Source organism: Hevea brasiliensis, chromosome 4, assembly GCF_030052815.1.
Source record: "Hevea brasiliensis isolate MT/VB/25A 57/8 chromosome 4, ASM3005281v1, whole genome shotgun sequence".
Classification (NCBI taxonomy): Eukaryota; Viridiplantae; Streptophyta; class Magnoliopsida; order Malpighiales; family Euphorbiaceae; genus Hevea; species Hevea brasiliensis.
The window spans coordinates 17,124,616-17,141,453 of NC_079496.1; the positions used below are offsets into that span (position 1 = coordinate 17,124,616).

At 32.6% G+C, this 16,838-nt stretch overlaps 1 protein-coding gene across 6 annotated transcripts; it reads left to right on the top strand.

Moving 5' to 3' along the window:
• Positions 1-8,357: 8,357 nt before the first annotated feature.
• LOC110641951 (putative nuclear RNA export factor SDE5) lies at positions 8,358-16,211 on the top strand. Of its 6 annotated transcripts, none has more exons than XM_058145468.1 (12): positions 8,359-8,589; positions 9,659-10,285; positions 12,066-12,091; positions 12,740-12,817; positions 12,949-13,022; positions 13,184-13,440; positions 14,203-14,285; positions 14,604-14,660; positions 15,115-15,182; positions 15,268-15,365; positions 15,448-15,518; positions 15,844-16,211. In XM_058145468.1, the coding sequence occupies exons 2-12, from the start codon at positions 9,670-9,672 to the stop codon at positions 16,018-16,020; spliced, it is 1,605 nt and encodes a 534-aa protein (XP_058001451.1). In that variant the 5' UTR covers positions 8,359-8,589; positions 9,659-9,669; the 3' UTR covers positions 16,021-16,211. The 6 variants fall into 6 exon arrangements, with proteins under 6 accessions (XP_058001453.1, XP_058001451.1, XP_058001456.1 ...); XM_058145473.1 differs by having other exon boundaries at positions 9,787-10,285; XM_058145467.1 differs by lacking the exon at positions 8,359-8,589 and adding an exon at positions 8,935-9,183.
• The last annotated feature ends 627 nt before the right edge of the window (positions 16,212-16,838 follow it).

The following is a 16,838-nucleotide window of genomic DNA, read 5'->3' on the forward strand; positions in this document are numbered from 1 at the left end:
GAGGAAGTGGATACTTGTTCTTCACAGTCACCTTGTTCAGCTGTCTGTAGTCGATACACAACCTCAATGACCCATCCTTCTTTCTCACAAATAGAACAGGAGCACCCCAGGGTGAAGTGCTCGGACGTATGAAACCCTTGTCCAAAAGCTCCTGTAATTGCTCCTTTAACTCTTTCAATTCTGCTGGGGCCATCCTGTAAGGTGGCATTGATATGGGGTTTGTACCCGACACAACATCAATGCAAAACTCTATTTCCCTTTCTGGTGGCAACCCTGGAAGCTCTTCAGGGAAGACATCCATAAATTCTCTGACAACAGGAACATTTTCCATGCTGACACCAAATTATATGGAGCCACGCTCCTGTCACCATCAAAACTAAACTCTTCCACACCAGGTATGTGGAAATACACCTTTTTGTTCCTGCAGTCTAAGGTGGCATAATGAGCTGCCAACCAGTCCATCCCCAGGATTACATCGAAATCCATTACTGGTAGAGGAACCAAGTCTGCTGGGAGGATCTTTCCATCCACTACCACTGGGCTACCCGGAAATACCATGTCTACTTCTATGTTGTCACTAAGTGGGGTAGCTACTGACAAAGGGCACTCTAAAGTTGTAGGGTTTCTACCCAACCTCATGGCAAACACAGGGGAGACAAATGAGTGCGTAGCACCCGGATCTATCAAAACACGAGCCTCATAAGAACAGACCAGAAGAATACCTGCCACAACTGCATTTGAAGCTTGAGCATCCTGGTGGGTCAGGGTGAAAACCCGTGCTTGACCCCTACCCGAGTGGCGTAACCACGACATCGACTTCTACCTCCTGATCTGCCTCCAAATCCACGTCCCCCTTGTCCTCGGCCCTGTTGGCCACTGAACTGACTGCCTGCCATGTTGGAAGCACCCGGATACAATTGTCGAGGAACATTTGCAACAGAACCCTGTGACCCCATCTGTGGCTCACTGAAAACGGGGCAGTCTCTAGCAAAGTGGCCCGGTTGGCCACACCTGAAGCATACTCCTGACCCCATCAAACAAGGTCCTGAATGTCCTCTTCCACACTGTGCACACGGTGCCAAGAGGATCTGAACGAGCAGGCGCCTTGCCTGAATCGTTACCATCTGGATCCGTACCACAGTCGAACCCTCGGATTTGTGTCTAAAACCACTCCTCTTATTTCTGCGTCTTCATCTGTATGTAGTGTGGCCACCACTATCCATAGTACCCATGGGGAACACACAAGAACCCTGCCTGCTTATTCTTTGCTCTTCCGCTGTCATCCACAGCATAGCTAACCTCAATCTGTCTGGCTCGATCCACCACCACATCAAAAGACTGATCAGACATCATGGCCAGGTTCGCATACCTCCTGTCAAGCCCCTTTAGGAATCTTTTCACCTTCATCTTTTCTGTAGCTACTGCTGCAGGGGCATATCTGCTCAATTCGAATTGCAGCATATTCGTCTCTGGACACGCCATTCTGTCTTAGGGCCTCAAAGGCCCACTGTTTCTGATCTCTGAAGCTTTCTGGCACAAACCGATTGATGAACAGTTCCACAAACTGAGCCCATGTCAAACCCTCCATCCGGGGTAACACGTAGTCATTCATCCATTGTCTAGGCATGGGCCCCATGACGTGCTGCATACACTCTATCAATCTTCTATCATCGTAATTACATTTCTGCCATCTGCAGGAATCTAAAAACCGATATGCGTCGTCTGACACATCATAAGTACCGGGCACCAACTTCTTGAAGTTTATGATCTGTTTGTAAGATTCCTCTCTTGGTGCGGTGGATCGCTGCTTTGTGGAGGATGGACCATATACTGAGCCATCATGTCGATGGTTCTCTGCAGACCAGCTAGAGTAGCTGCCATGGGGTCCATGGGACCCTGTGCCATAAAGGACTGTTCCTGTACTGGGGTTGGCTGCTCCTCTACTTGAGCAGCTCTAGGCCTCCTACCCCGCCTCCTGGCAGCGGCGCCTCATCTGTCTTGACACCTCGTCGGGCACATCCAGTTCAGTGCGTGGCGGCTCTCCGCTTCTACGCATTTTCTGAAATTCAGACATTAGCCCACAAAATTCAAAACTGCACATTATACAGCTCTATAGACTCATATTTATACATAACATATGGAGCAGAAACTAGAAGCAAAGATGACAATGCAAGACGAATGTGGACCCTATATTTCCGCATGTGACTCCTATTAGACTCTTCTCAACACTTTAGACAACATTCCCTAAGAATCTGGAGCCTAAGCTCTGATACCACATTTGTCACGACCCAACCTATGGGCCGGACCGGCACTAGGACCTGGGCCAGCCTAAAGCCCCCGAGGCCCGTAGTAAGCCTTAACTATTCATTAACCCAACTCTAAGGCCCATTTGGGCCCAATTTCAAGAAAACAAACGGACAGAGTCCGGCCATAAAATGGACTTTCCAACGGGGAGTTTTTGACTCACCCGACCTGTAAACACAATAAATACTCAATTGGGGAGCTCAGCTCACCCTCCACATACTCATCAACATAAAATAAATGGGAGCTCAGCTCCCTCATCCAATCCATCAACATGCATAACATATTTAAGTTTACAGGTCCAACATGATAAAAATATTACAGACCAAATTCAAATAAATACTGCTAACACATGCGGAAATTCTAGGAGTAATTAAAATTACACAATATTGATAAACAACCTGCGAAGTATAAAAGCAGGTTAATCCAGAATAAAATATCCTCCTGCGGCCTGTAAAAATTTTTGAACAGGAGTGAGCGTTCGACTCAGAGAGTAAAATATCAATCTTAACTATAATCTCTATAACTATCTGAAACTAATGCAACCTGTAGAGTGAAATGCAACATCAACATCATATTCACATCATAGCATCAAAAAGGGTAATTTGGAGCACTCACATACCCTGTAACATCATTCATAGTATATGGGAGCTGATCCCCTATACAGCTCTCTTAAATCCAATCTGGTGCCAGCGAAGAACTCAGCTTGGACTTCCACTTAAATACCAAATCGGGGTCCCAGCGAAGAACTCAAGCCGTGTCTACCAAGGACCGGTCCCAACAAGAACTCAAGCCGTGTCTACCCGTCCTATCCATAGTCCACACCACATCACACGCATGCGCCAACGCACGCTTGCTCCAAATTACCACAACAACACTCATGGCACATTAATGATTATCAATGCAACATAATTCGTGCCTAGAGTTTAACTACATAAATATATGCATATAAGTGATGCATGGGCATCTTTGAACATATAATAATATCGAAATTACGATTAAAATTAATATTTTACTCACGGACTTGACGACAAATTATCGTATGTGGGCGGAGGAAGAAGGTCATCGGCTCACGACAATTACATTACATCTATTTAATAAATTTGACTCAATACAAACAAAGAAAAATATCAAGTACGTCCTAAGTCGTAGAAAATCCTGAGTCTCCCTATACCTAGGACCTACCCAACCTGCAAATGGGCTAAAAACGCACTTCTATATTCACAATCCATATATCAGCTCAATCATATCACACAGCCCTCCAGGCCCATCAAATCAATCACCCATCACAATACGCAAAATTTCAATTTAGTCCTTATTATTGATCATTTTTGCAAAAACTGCCCAAACAAGCTCTAAAAATTGTAAAACTTTGCCCCGCGGTCCTTAGCAATATTACTAAGCTATTGCAAAAAGAATCGTAATTTTCTAAGCTACCACGAATATTTTATGGATTTTTAATCCTATTTAAGCACTAGAAAATTACGTAAAAACAAGGTTCGGGTTTACCTTTGCCGATTCCGACTTCGGGAACGCGCTCGGGACGTCTGACAATGAGGGGCTAGCCAAAACCTCGCCCAATTCGAGACTTTTCCAGAACGGTCTGTTCGCGGAATTTTGCGGCAGATCAATCGTCAATTTCTGCGAATCGAGGATACCTACACGAAGCCCATAACACGGGGGTTAGTACATAAAATTTTCAGAATTTTCTAAGCTCATTTAATGCTCGAAAATACACTGCGAAGTTCCGTGGGACCCACCGAAAAACGGTGTCGGAAAAATTTGAAATTTATGTCGTTGCGAAGCTCTCGACGAATGGAGCGTGCTGGTGGCCTCGGTTTCCTCGTGGGATTCACGGTTTTCGAGAAATTTAGCCCAAAAGTCGAAATGGGCTAAAATCTTCCCGAGCTAAAATCGGACAATCCGCTCGATGGATTTCGGCGTTCTTGGTGTCTATGGAAAGCTCTCGCCGAGTAGCTGGTTTTGGACACAAGACCCGGTCCAATCGGTGACCGGATCGGCCGGATGGCCGAGGAAGTCGCGGCGCGGCGCAGGGGGAGAATCGCGCGCGTTCCGCTGCTCGGGCGGCCGACTGGGCCGGGAGCTGGCGGCGAGGAGGGCGTAGGAGGCGCCGTGGCGGGAGGGAGGAGAGAGAAAAGAGAGAGAGAAGGGGAGTGCGTCGCGCGCGGGAGGAAGAGGAAGAAAAAGAGAAGAGACCGGTCCGATTCGACCGGTCCGATCCGGTCCGGTTCGATTCGGCCGGTTCGATTCGAAATACAAAATTTTGAATTTTTACTCTGCCTCGGGACCGAAAACGAGGTCCAGAAATTCCGAAAATTTCCCGAAAACTCAGAAAAATACGTAGACTCCAAATATATTTTTAGTTTTGCCACGTGGTCTTTAAATAAATTTTTAAAAATCATCAAAGTTTATATTTTCGGAAAATCGAACCCGATTTTTAAAATCCGAAAAATCTCAAAAAAATTCCTAAAATTTAAATAAAATTTAAATATCAAAAATACTCATAATTAATAAAATTTTGGGGTGTTACATGTGTATTCCTTTTTCCACCTCTTTGGACTTTGTAGGGATAGATTTTTTGTTTTATATTTATAATTTTTTTAGTAAAAAATATGAGCTCATTAATTTTATTTTTTTTTTCAAATAGAGGCACGCTTATGCTTAATATGAGAAAAATCAAAGGAATTACACTAATATTACAAAGAAAATGCCATTCCAAATTGGAAAAACAATGGCATTGAATGTTTTCTCAGTCAAACATGCATCAAGCAAAAGGTCAAACAACCAATGGTGGTAGAAGTGTGTAATATTCTATTATACTTGAAAATGAAATGAATCAAATCAAAGAATTAAAATGAATTAATTTGATAAAATTCAGTTATTTTTCTTATTAAAAAATTATTTATATTAATAATTTATAAAAAGTTTGTTTTCCATTTAACTATATTTTTAAAGTAATCAAAATAATTAAAATTTTACATAAAAGTCTGAAAAATTATTTTATTAATTTTTAATTTTATTTACAGTGAAATTCACAACAATAATTAAAAAAAAACTTTTAATTGAGTATTTTAGCAATATTTAATAATGTTAGAGGAGTCGATTGTAAATCACTTAAGTCATGATATTTTTTTGTAAAACAATATATATATATATATATATATATATATATATATATATATATATATATATATATATATATATATATATTATATTTTTATTGATTTAGATACATGAAATTAATAGTGTATAAAAAATTATAAAATTTTAATTATTTCATCTATAATCGACTATATATTTCAATTCAATTATTTTTAATTTTTCATAAAATTTGATTTGACCAATTATTATTTTAAAAGTACTAAAAAATTTAGTTAATTGCAAACCTAGCATATTACCATGTGGCATAACTTTTTTTATTTTTATATTATTTTGTATAAAAAATTAATTTATCATATTAACATTAATTTTTTATCTAGATATTTTTATATTTTAACTATTAGGATCTTATCTCATATAAAAAATAATAATTATTTAAAATTCATTTTACTATATTTATAAAAAAAATAAAAATAAATTTGTTAAGTTTATAATTTTAAGTACTATAAGATTATATTCATCATATTATACATATCTAAAAATCAATATTTTTTAATTAAATTTTTGATTGGATTATAAAAATTGTGGATTACTCTAAGATCTCTAAGTTTTCACTATTATAATAAATTTAAATATATTTTATTTTTAAAAGTTATATTAATATATATTTAAAAAATATTATCACTGAAAAATTATTTATAAAATTTAAATATTTATTTTCTAATATTAAATTTCAAATTATATTAAAACTCAAGTTAAAAAATGGCTCTATAAGAATAAATCACCTAATATAAAAAAATGCATAAAAAATTACTGCATGGAACAACCTTTTTTTATGTTTATTTTTTATAAAAAAAAATTAGCTTATATTTTATATCAGTATTTTATTTAAACATTTTTTAAGTTTCAACCATAAAATTCTTATCTGATATAAAATAATATAATTTTTTTTATTCTATAAAAAATTTTAAAATTCTTAAATTTAATTTCAGGCATTATAAAACTTTTCTCAACAAATTATATATCTCTAAAATCAATATTTTTCTAATTATATTTTCGATTGAATTAAAAAAAAATCATAAATTACTCTAAAATATCTTGATTATGCCATTATTCATGATAAATTTAAGCATATTTTTATTTTTAAATTATATTAATATATATATATATATTTAATTAATTACTCATTAAAAACTTATTTATAAAATTTAAACATTTATTTTTAAAAACTTTCTTACATTTAATATCTAATAATTTTAGTAATAATATTTTAAAATCGCCATATGTCATATGAATTTTTTTTACCTTATTTATCATTTTATATATATATTAATAAATATCAATTAATTTAAATAATAGTTAAAAAAATATATTAATCAACTTTTTTTTTTCAAAATTTATATCATTTTCTTTATTATTAATTAAGAATTTTATCATTAATAGAACTTTATAATATGATAAAAAAATAAAAAAATTAAATATTAAATTATATTATCTAAATAATATAATATAGTATTTATTTTTTACAGCTTATTTACAATCAAAATCTATACTTAATGGTCAAGAATTAGGTAATTAAGCCGTTTAATATGTAATTTGAGTGATTCAAAGGGAACAAATCACAATTTGAGAGGGAAAAAAAATCCTTCTGATCTCTATATTTTGCATAATTAATATTGAATTTTATATTTTTGAAAATAAAAAAATATTTTTAAATTTTAATTTTATCATTCATTTTCATTTGTTCATTTATTTTTAATTATTGCTCTTAATCAATAATAAAAATGCTTTAATATTACTCAACATAAATTATTATTTTATTTCTGAATTTTATTATATAAATACGTTTATCACTAAATTTTTTTTTTATTATTTACACTTTACTGTCTTACTAATCACTTTTTTAATCATTGATTAATGACTAAATTTGCAAAACTTTATAAATAGACAAATAAAACTAAAATTTATGAAAATTTTTATTTATTTTTTCAAATACAAGAATATTTATTATTTATGACATGATATAGATAAAAAATAATTTATAAAAAATTAATCATTGAATTTATTATTAAATAAAAAAATCTAAATATATTATTAATAAATTAATTATCAATGGCTATTTGCATTCTTCAATTTATAAATTTCTTCATATTCTTCATTGTCATTGAAACTTACTTTTGTAGAAAATACAATATAAATCTTTTTGAAGAAATCAGTTTGAAAAAGTTAATTTTTTTATTTTAATTTTTTATAATTAAAATATATAAATTTATTTTTAAATAAAATTTTAATATTTTTTAATTAATATATTTAAAATATTATTTTTCTTACCACACAGGCTCTTCAACTCTCTATTCTCTTTATATTATTTAACTTTCAAATATTTATTTAATTCTACATTTACGTATATTTGTTCTACTACCTCTTTATAACATATAGGTCTCTGAATAAAATATTGTGGTTAAAGATATATCTATTTAAAAAAATTATTTTTTAAATTTAACTTATCATAAATTTAAAATATAAAATATATGATAAATTTTATATAAATTATTATAGAGAAAAATAAAAATTTTAATTTAATAATTAATTATTTATTTTATAAATAAAATTATTTTATTTTATTAATTTAAAAAAAAATATAAAACACATGCAATTATCAAGCTGTTAAATTTTATCATTTTTCTATTTTTTTTATTAATAATTATTAAATTAATAATTTTATTTATAAAATAATTAATAAATGATTTGAAAATTTTTAATATAATAATTTTAATAAAATTAAATTTTAATTCAATAAATTTTATAAAAAATTGAAGTTTAATAATTTTTATAAAAGTATTTTTAAAATTGATAATTATTCAATTAAATTCAATACAAGAGTGAGAAAAAAAAAAAAAAAGGGGAAAGGAAAAGAAAAGAAAAGCTGCGTCGTTCGTACCCCTCCATAGTTCAAAGAAAGAGATCACATTTCACCTTTCATGCATTGCTCATTCTCATTTCTCATGCTCATCTCGTTCTCATCAAACAATCAATTAGATAATTAATAAATAAATTTATGATGACACAGCTTCATTACCCTTTCCTCTGAAGGCTGACCCCCTACTTTTCCTTGCACAAGAAGCACAGTTTCTTGAAAATAGAGCTCTAGTGTCTCTGCCCCCTCATGTAAGTTTATCTCCTTGAACAACAATGTCTGAGTGCAACTCTTTTCATTCAATCAAAATGGTGCCTGCTCTTCTCTCTTCCTGTTTGTTTGCCAAGAAAACAGACAAAATGACTACTATTTCTATTGTGGTTGCTTCAGATTTTCTATTGCTTGTTTGCTTAAATCTTGAGGTCTGTTTGGTGCCTTTTGTCCTCCTCCAGTTGGTTCAGGAGAAAAAGGACAATAATAAATGAACATTTTTTAGCTGACTTCTCACTTCTCTGTTTCATGTTTGGTTGGTGACACAAAGAAAAATGAAAGTAAAAGATTGACCTTGTACCATAGCTAGCTAGCTAACCTGACTTTTGTTTTTCTTGACTTTGGGTTTTCTCTATGTGATAGAAGATTTGGGATATGCCATTGGAATTCATAACAAGCTTAGGAGAATCCTGTTTGATAGTGAATTCTGAAATTATCTTTATACTTTTCAAACGAAGATCGGTGAAAACAGATTCTTTTAAGTTCTGTACTATCACTTCCTTTCATACCCCTCCCCCTTTGTTTTAGGTGGAAGATTGTGGCTTTAAAACCTTCTCCTTGTTTTTCGTCAAAATGTGAGTAAGATATCTGGTAGACTTTGACGCAAGTGTCCGTGATTGAAATTTCTCCTAAAGTTTATGCCTTCTTTTTTTCTTCTATTTTATTATCTTTCCTTTCTTTTCATTTCTTCTGAGCCAAGCAATTAGGGATAGTCTCAGTGTCATAAAACTTTCGCCCCCATTTTATTAGGATTCAGATCTAATCAGCGAGACTTCATAGCGGGTTGTATATCATTTTGATGTTTTTAGTGTAGATTTCAAATCTTTATGGGAATCTTGGTGCTTACATTGTGGCATTTTATTCCACAGCAGAAGAAAGTGAAGGAATGATACGAGAAATGATGAAGTAAAAATACCATGCATTTAGTGCAATTTGTTTGTTCATTGGTATATGGATGATACACAATTGCTTGAGTGGACCATTTCTTTGCTATTAGTTTCTTAAACATTATTTTTAACATCAATTTTTTTTTCTCCAATTGCTGTGAAGCATATGTGAAAATGCATGCAATCTCCAGCACTGCTCAAAGTGATGTGAACAAGAAAGACTTGGAAGAGCTGCTTGAAGTTTTTGGTTCTGCGTTTTCTCTTGATGATATTGCATCTGCTTATTGCCAGGGAAGGCGAGACACAAATTTGGCTGCAGAAATTCTGTGTGGAATGCATGGAACTACCTCTACCACAGTTACTGCTGAGAAGTTAGCAGATGAAAATGCCACACCATTGATATTTCCTTTTGTATCGGAAAGAACAAGAACACTATCAAAGCTATCATCAGAATGGCCATCTGATAATCATCTTGAGAAGACTTCTGCTGGACAAAATAGGACCAAAGAACTAAGGTCAAAAAAATGTTCTATATCAATGGGTACTGTTTCAAGTGTAATTGGCAAAGAGTATGCTAAACCTAGGCCATTGACATATGAGTCTACTGAAGCAAGGAAACCACTGAAGTTAGACTCTAAGGACTTTCCAGTCTCTGAGATTTGGAGTGAGAAAAATCCATCTAGTGTGACAACAAGGAACAAAATTTCACAAGTTGATATTGAGGAATTTCTTTTTAAGATGCTTGGAGAAGGCTTTCAACTTGACATGCCTGTGATTAGAGAGGTTCTTGGTAAAGCTTTATCTTTTTTATCTATTTAAGCTGTCTACTATTTCTGTTATGCTAGTAAGATCGTTTGTGAAATATGGATTGTATTTCTGTCTCTTCTACAGCTTAGTTTAATCATTAATGTATATGTTGAAGTATGGTTCACTAATTCTGGATTTGTTTGCTTTCCTGAATTCCTTGTGTCTAACATATTTATTTTCTCTATAAATATTACTAAAGTAGGGTTCTGTACTGGTACTAGTCTGCCATTTCCTACCAAGGGTCAGCCAATTTAGTTTTGTCAGGTTTTCACTAATATCTTAGTCTTTTTTCATTGATAATTCCGGATAGCAGAATTAGTATTAATTTGAAAATCACCTTTAGGATATGGATATAATCATTTTTGGCATTAGTGTCATCAGAATTTTAAAACTAGATCTTATAAGTTATCATGCATTTGTTCCTAAAATTTATTGTCCTTCTAGTTGAGCAAGTGTCCTGTTGGAAAAGCTTTGTCTCTGCTGTTAGAAAAAGGGTATATTAACTGTTTTTCTCATGTGCTCAACATTTTACCTCTAATTATGCAAATCTGTTTTTTCCTCATAGTTTTCCTTTTTCATTACCAAATTAAAATGAAGGGGAAAAAAATCTTGCATGCTTCTTGATTCATTATTTCAAAAAATTCTTGCTTTTGGAGTTAAGGCATTAACATTGGAAGGATTTGCTAATAGATCAACTGAAAGAAGAAACACTACAGATGTAATCTATTCAAAAGAGATGGAGGAAAACACTCTAATTATAATAGTTGAAAAATTCTCATAATGTTAAGGTGGATGAGTGGCCATACTATACTAGATAAAGTTCGTAATGAGAGTATTAGAGAAAAAGTAGGAGTTGTGCCAATTGAGGATAAGTTGGAAGAAAGGAGATTGAGGTGGTTTGGTTACGTGAAGCGTAGACATACGGAGGCTCCAGTTAGACAAGTAGAGTACATTAGATTAGAGGATAGAAAGAAAAAAAGGGGTAGACCTAAACTGACTTGAAGGAGAATAGTACAATATGACCTAAAAGCATTACACATTTCCGATGATTTAACCCAAAATCGTTTAGAGTGGAAAAAGATAATTCATATAGCCGATCTCAAATTTTTAGGATAAATGCTTAGTTAAGTTGAGTTGAGTTGAGTTGAGAATTAAAGGAATGATACTTTTACTTCGGTAACAAGTAGTTTTTTTATGTTTTTTATTCTGGAAAATCTTGTATGTCCCTTTAGCCATTTTACAGGAAGAATGCCTGTGTAAAGAATCTTTCACTGTCATTGATGTTCATTTAGGATTTTCAAGGTTTGAGAAGGGGAATTTTTAAATTGAAGAGTATTTTGGAAATTAGTGTTTCGGTACTAGCTCAGAACCTAAAAAACATGCATCAAATTGAGGTAGCTAGGTCTAATTGAGGTAAGTAATGATATGAATAAGTCATGATATGAAGTATGCATGTCACTGATCTTTGAAGTGGATTGGAATGTTAGGTGGTGTATCCAGTTGCAATAATTTATTTGGAATCTGGATGCTTTAGATTTATTTTTTCAATCCTATGCTCTTCATCTTTTTCTTCTCATGACCTTTTCTTTCTATGAAACCTAATGCATTGTTCTCTGCCTGTAAATAATGGTACAATCAATATAAGATGAATCTTGCTGTTTATCATCTGCTTTGCATTACAATTGCAGCAATTTCCTTTTACATGTCAAGTTGATTTGTTCTCTTACTGATAAGCTTATTCTGGCATTTGTTTTGATCTGCAGACCATTGTGGGTATGACATGCAGAAGGTAAAGTGGAAAGTCTCTTTACATTGAGGTTCTTTAATTTTTTGCATCTTTTCTTAAGAGAACATTTAATCATCTCATAGATTCTATTGTATTTTCAATCTTGCAAGTTCAAAGAAACTGGACATGAATTCTTTGAAATGTTTGTGGTCATAATTTCATTCAAATATGCCTGATAACATGAAAGGTAAAAGACTTTATGGTTGGCATTATTTCTACCAGAGGGAGCTCATAAACTACCACAGGCTGTATTACAAGCTTTAACTTATTATGTTTTGGCATCATTACAAAAATATCTGGAAAATTTGATCAAAACATATGTACTGATGAACATTTTTATATCTATTTTTTATTCAATGAGAAAGTAGAATTGCCATTTTCAAACTGTATTTCTGATTTCGAAATGCCATCAGTTTTGTGATTTAAAAATGCTTGCTTGGTTTATTATCAGTCCTTAGTTTTCACAAAGTTCCTTTGAAATTTCATGACTTGGGTCTTGATTGCTCATACGTTAGTTTAAAGTTTTGTCTTTCACACGTAATGCACACAACTTATTAGTGAAAATTCCTCCCCATCCCCCTGCTCTTTTATTTCTGAGAATGAGATTTGATTCATGGCCGGTAATGAACCTATTTTTGTGGTTGGATGCAGAGCATTAACGAACTTCTTGATTTATCAGCTTCAACTCTAGAAAATTGTGAAAATGTTGGTGGCATGGATGATGAAAATGTAGGCCTTTTTTTGGTTCCCTTGGTGTTCAATTTGTGCAAGCTCCATTTTATACATAATAGATGCATTTTTCAGAAGTTATAATCTTGGAAAACCATGATAGAGATTTTTTTAACTTAAATTTTGAACAGTCTACAGAAAAATTTTTAGAGCAGGAATCTGTTCCACTTCATCAACAAGTGCAACAGCTAGATTCTGCTCAAAGGTTTGATATTCCCTTCATTTTTTAACTAATTTACTTAAATGAACTTTAATTTTAATTTTAAGAAGGATGAGATTTTTTCTAGAAAGAATGTCTTAAATTTAGTCATCTGTTTTACTAGCAATAACATTGATCAACATCTCCTTATGATTTGCCGCATGCAGTGACGTAGATGGATTGATGGTTGGAAATTTAACAGGTTCACCAAAAAAAGAAAAAGATAGAATTGGTCTTCAGAAGGAAGTTCTACAAGCATTGTTTGATTTTTCAGATAGATCTGAAGAAGCACCCAAAATAACATGCCAAGTGAGGGTAGTGAAGAGATCAAAAGCATTTGGTAAACTAGTGGTTGAATGTCCTAAGGATGCTACTAGAGAACACAAGCCTTCTACTGCAGAACCACAAGTAGTTACTGGAAAAGGTGCAAACTCTAATCTTTGTGCCACTTAAAATTTTGAAAGTGTATTTACACATCCAAGATTATTTGTCAAGAAGTAGAGAGGACATGTTTATGGCAAGGAAGTTTTAGGTTACTACTTCCTCTTGGCTTTTACACCGTATGGTAGTATAAATAAGTGCTTTTGTCATAAAATGTTAAGCTTCTGTATGTCATTTAAATCTAAACATACGTACTTGTTGCTTGACTGAATTATCCTGTTGATTTCTAACAAACTGTTTAAGATTTGTAATAATTTAGGAAACAGCATGTTGAATCATATACATAACGGTGGCTTGTTTAGATCGATCCCAGGCCCTTTTTACGTCTATATTCAACTCTGTCATATTGAGCCAATATGCACCTTTTGGTGTTTTGGTGAGTCATAGTCACAAACGTTGTTGAAGTTTCTTTGCTAAATGTATACTTATTTCCATTTTGGGTCGCTGTCTCTGTCAAAATAATACTGCTACCATAGTGGGTTTCTAAATTCTCTTAGTGCTAGTTAAGGGGCCAGTACATATTCACTCGATACATGATCTAATCTTGTAATATGATATATTTCATTTGATTCCATACAAGTCATGACAGCATAAATAGCAATACATTTTTTAATTTGTGGGTTGATCTTACATTTTCTTCATGTTATAGAAATTTTACAGTACAACTATTTTTACACTTCTATTTTGTGACTAAATTTCCTAACAATGCTCCTTTCTGGAACATGCATGTCTTCCATGGATAAAGATGAGGAGGATGATAACAGCTATGAGGTCCTACGTATAGCTGTCAAGGAACATCGGAATACAATGAAAGAGTACTATAAAGCTGTAAGCTTTTTATATTATAAATCTCAGAAAATGTTTTTGTGGGACGTTTTTTTATCACATTAGTAAAGATGATGTGGAGAGGAAAATTTGTATGATTGATGTTGTATTGCTTTCAAAGGAGGAGATATAGTGATGTCTTCACATTCTGTACTATATCCTGTTTCTGTTGAGATGCACAGAATATTTTCCTGGTGGCTTTTAGTTTTGATTGCCTTTTTGGGTGGTAGCATGTTGATTCTTTAATAAGTTGATAATTGATTTTTTGCTGGATGTAGATCATTTATGTTAAATTCTCTCTGTCTGGCTGTTCCTTTGTAGGCTATTGATGCATTTGTCAAGGGTGATCATGCAAGGGCACATAAACTCCTAGAGCAGGTGATCATGCATTTCCCAGTTCATTTATTATGAGACTAATGCGTAAAAGTAGTTTATGTTAACCAAGAAAGAAGATTTTCATTAGCTGTTTCCTATTGGCTTCATTCGTAATAAATCATTTGCAAGAAAAGAATTCAAATGAATTCTCACAAAATCATGCTTGATTTCTATTTCTTTAGAAATGAAATATTTTTTAAAATTTAAAATAATTGAATTCTTTCATTCCAAATATGACAATTTATCAAAAAGAAATCAATTGAATTGAATTCTTGTAAAATTTTAGATTCCAAATAGAGGGATTGTGAAGGAGTTCATATATTTTTGGAAGTTTAAAGTTCAAGTTTGAAAGAGTATCAGATGGGGACGATACTTGGAACAATAAAGCAGCCTGTGGTGTTAATTTAATTGACACCAATTTAATTCCGCAATTTCTAAGTGTTTTTGGAATGTTTAGGGACAATTTTTTAACAAAAAGGCTAGAGAAGCAGATGATAAATCTTGTCAAAAGCTCATTGAAACCAGGTTAGTGCAAAATGTACTTTACATTCAACTTGTGTTTTCTGTATATTGTTCCATACAATAACATTAACTGTGACTTTGGTAGCAGAGATGATGAGGTAGTCTCTGTTAAGTTGCACGATCTTGAACCCAAGGAATCTTTAGATCTTATGAGGCGCCATTTAACCTCTCTTTGTGGCATCCCATGTAGGTTTTTATTCTCCTCTCTTGAATTTGCACATTGCATTACGTACCATGACATGAATCTTTTTATCTCAACTTCTATCAGCTATCAAGTACCTAAGAGTCATAATGGAGAGCAATGGAGAAGATACCACAAAAGGGAAACGGAAGAAGCTGGTATGACTGCATTATCAATCTATTTTTTGTTAAAGGTTAAATAATAATAAAGGCTAATTTTCTGTTCAAATTCTTATCGTTGTTTCCTTTCAAGATTTGTTTGAATAATATTTTGATGGATTAAGAGCAGTTGCGTCCTGATAATATGACAGCATCTCCTTGAATGTGTGAAACTAACATTTTTATCACAGCTTTCCTTGAAATTATAATTCTTGAACTAGCCTACGTATTAGTTTTTTGCATTGCCTAAAAGCATATATGCTTTCTAGAGCGCTTAAAGATGGAAATGGAAGATACTGACATGCTTAGAAATTTTCCTGAGCAGATAATGAAGCAACTGGAGAAGGAATCCATCGAATGGAATGAAGAAGAGAATGGTAAGACAATACTAATCAAAGTTGATGTGATTGATCCAAAACGCTTGAGTTTTGCAAAGAAGTATGGGGTGGGGAATGACAATAAAAGAGGGCCGACACCTGCCAATGTGGGATATCATTTCTAGCTGCTAACTTGGCCAGAAGCCAGAAGGTGGTTCTCTTCCAAAAACTTCAAAGAGATTCATGTTTTCTGTCTTAAAATATCACTTTTAAAGATTTAAAGATCCTAAAATGGGCTGAACTAGAATTCATTGTTTAGGAATTCTGGTTATTGTGTTTAATATTAAAATGATAATGCATGGTATTTCTTTTTCTATCTAACAAGAAAAATGAAGAAAAGACAATAGAGAAATTGAAAAATCTTTTTTTTTTAAGAATTTTGGTGAACTGAATTCAATAAATTTATAGTTTTTTTTTTGTTAAGGAATAAATTTATAAGTTGTATTAATTAAGATTATATATATATATGTGATAAGTTCTTTTAAGAGATGAGGAGTTTTCATGTATGTTGCTTTGACAAAATTGGTTAATCCATCCATTTCAACTCCAACTCTAATTTAAATGTAAAATTATGGATAAAAAAATAACTCTAATTTAAATTTAAATTATGAATAAAAAAACTTTAAAAAATTATTAGCATATTACTATTAATTATTTAAGGACTTTATATTTTTTAAATAAGATCAAGTATTTAACTCTTGTGAATGGATAAAATTTTCATTAGAGCACTTTACCTCTATATAATTAGGCTCTGACGTTAGTAGAATTAGATTTAGCCAGTAAATTAGGATTTGAAAAAAATAATATTGTCATTATTTGCCTGATCTTTAATTTATAGTAACAATTAAATCTTAATTAAATATGGCATTTTAATGCATATACCAATTTAGATGAAATTTGTTAATTTAAAGTGATTTATAATTTATTGTAATTCATATAAAAT

Bases quoted from the DNA above. Each gene is read 5' to 3' on its own strand.
- LOC110641951 (XM_058145468.1), top strand. From the start codon at position 9,670: ATGCATGCAATCTCCAGCACTGCTCAAAGTGATGTGAACAAGAAAGAC. The intron at 10,286-12,065 runs GTAAAGCTTTAT...TTTGATCTGCAG, and splicing joins TGTGATTAGAGAGGTTCTTG to ACCATTGTGGGTATGACATG. The intron at 14,286-14,603 runs GTAAGCTTTTTA...GTTCCTTTGTAG, and splicing joins TGAAAGAGTACTATAAAGCT to GCTATTGATGCATTTGTCAA.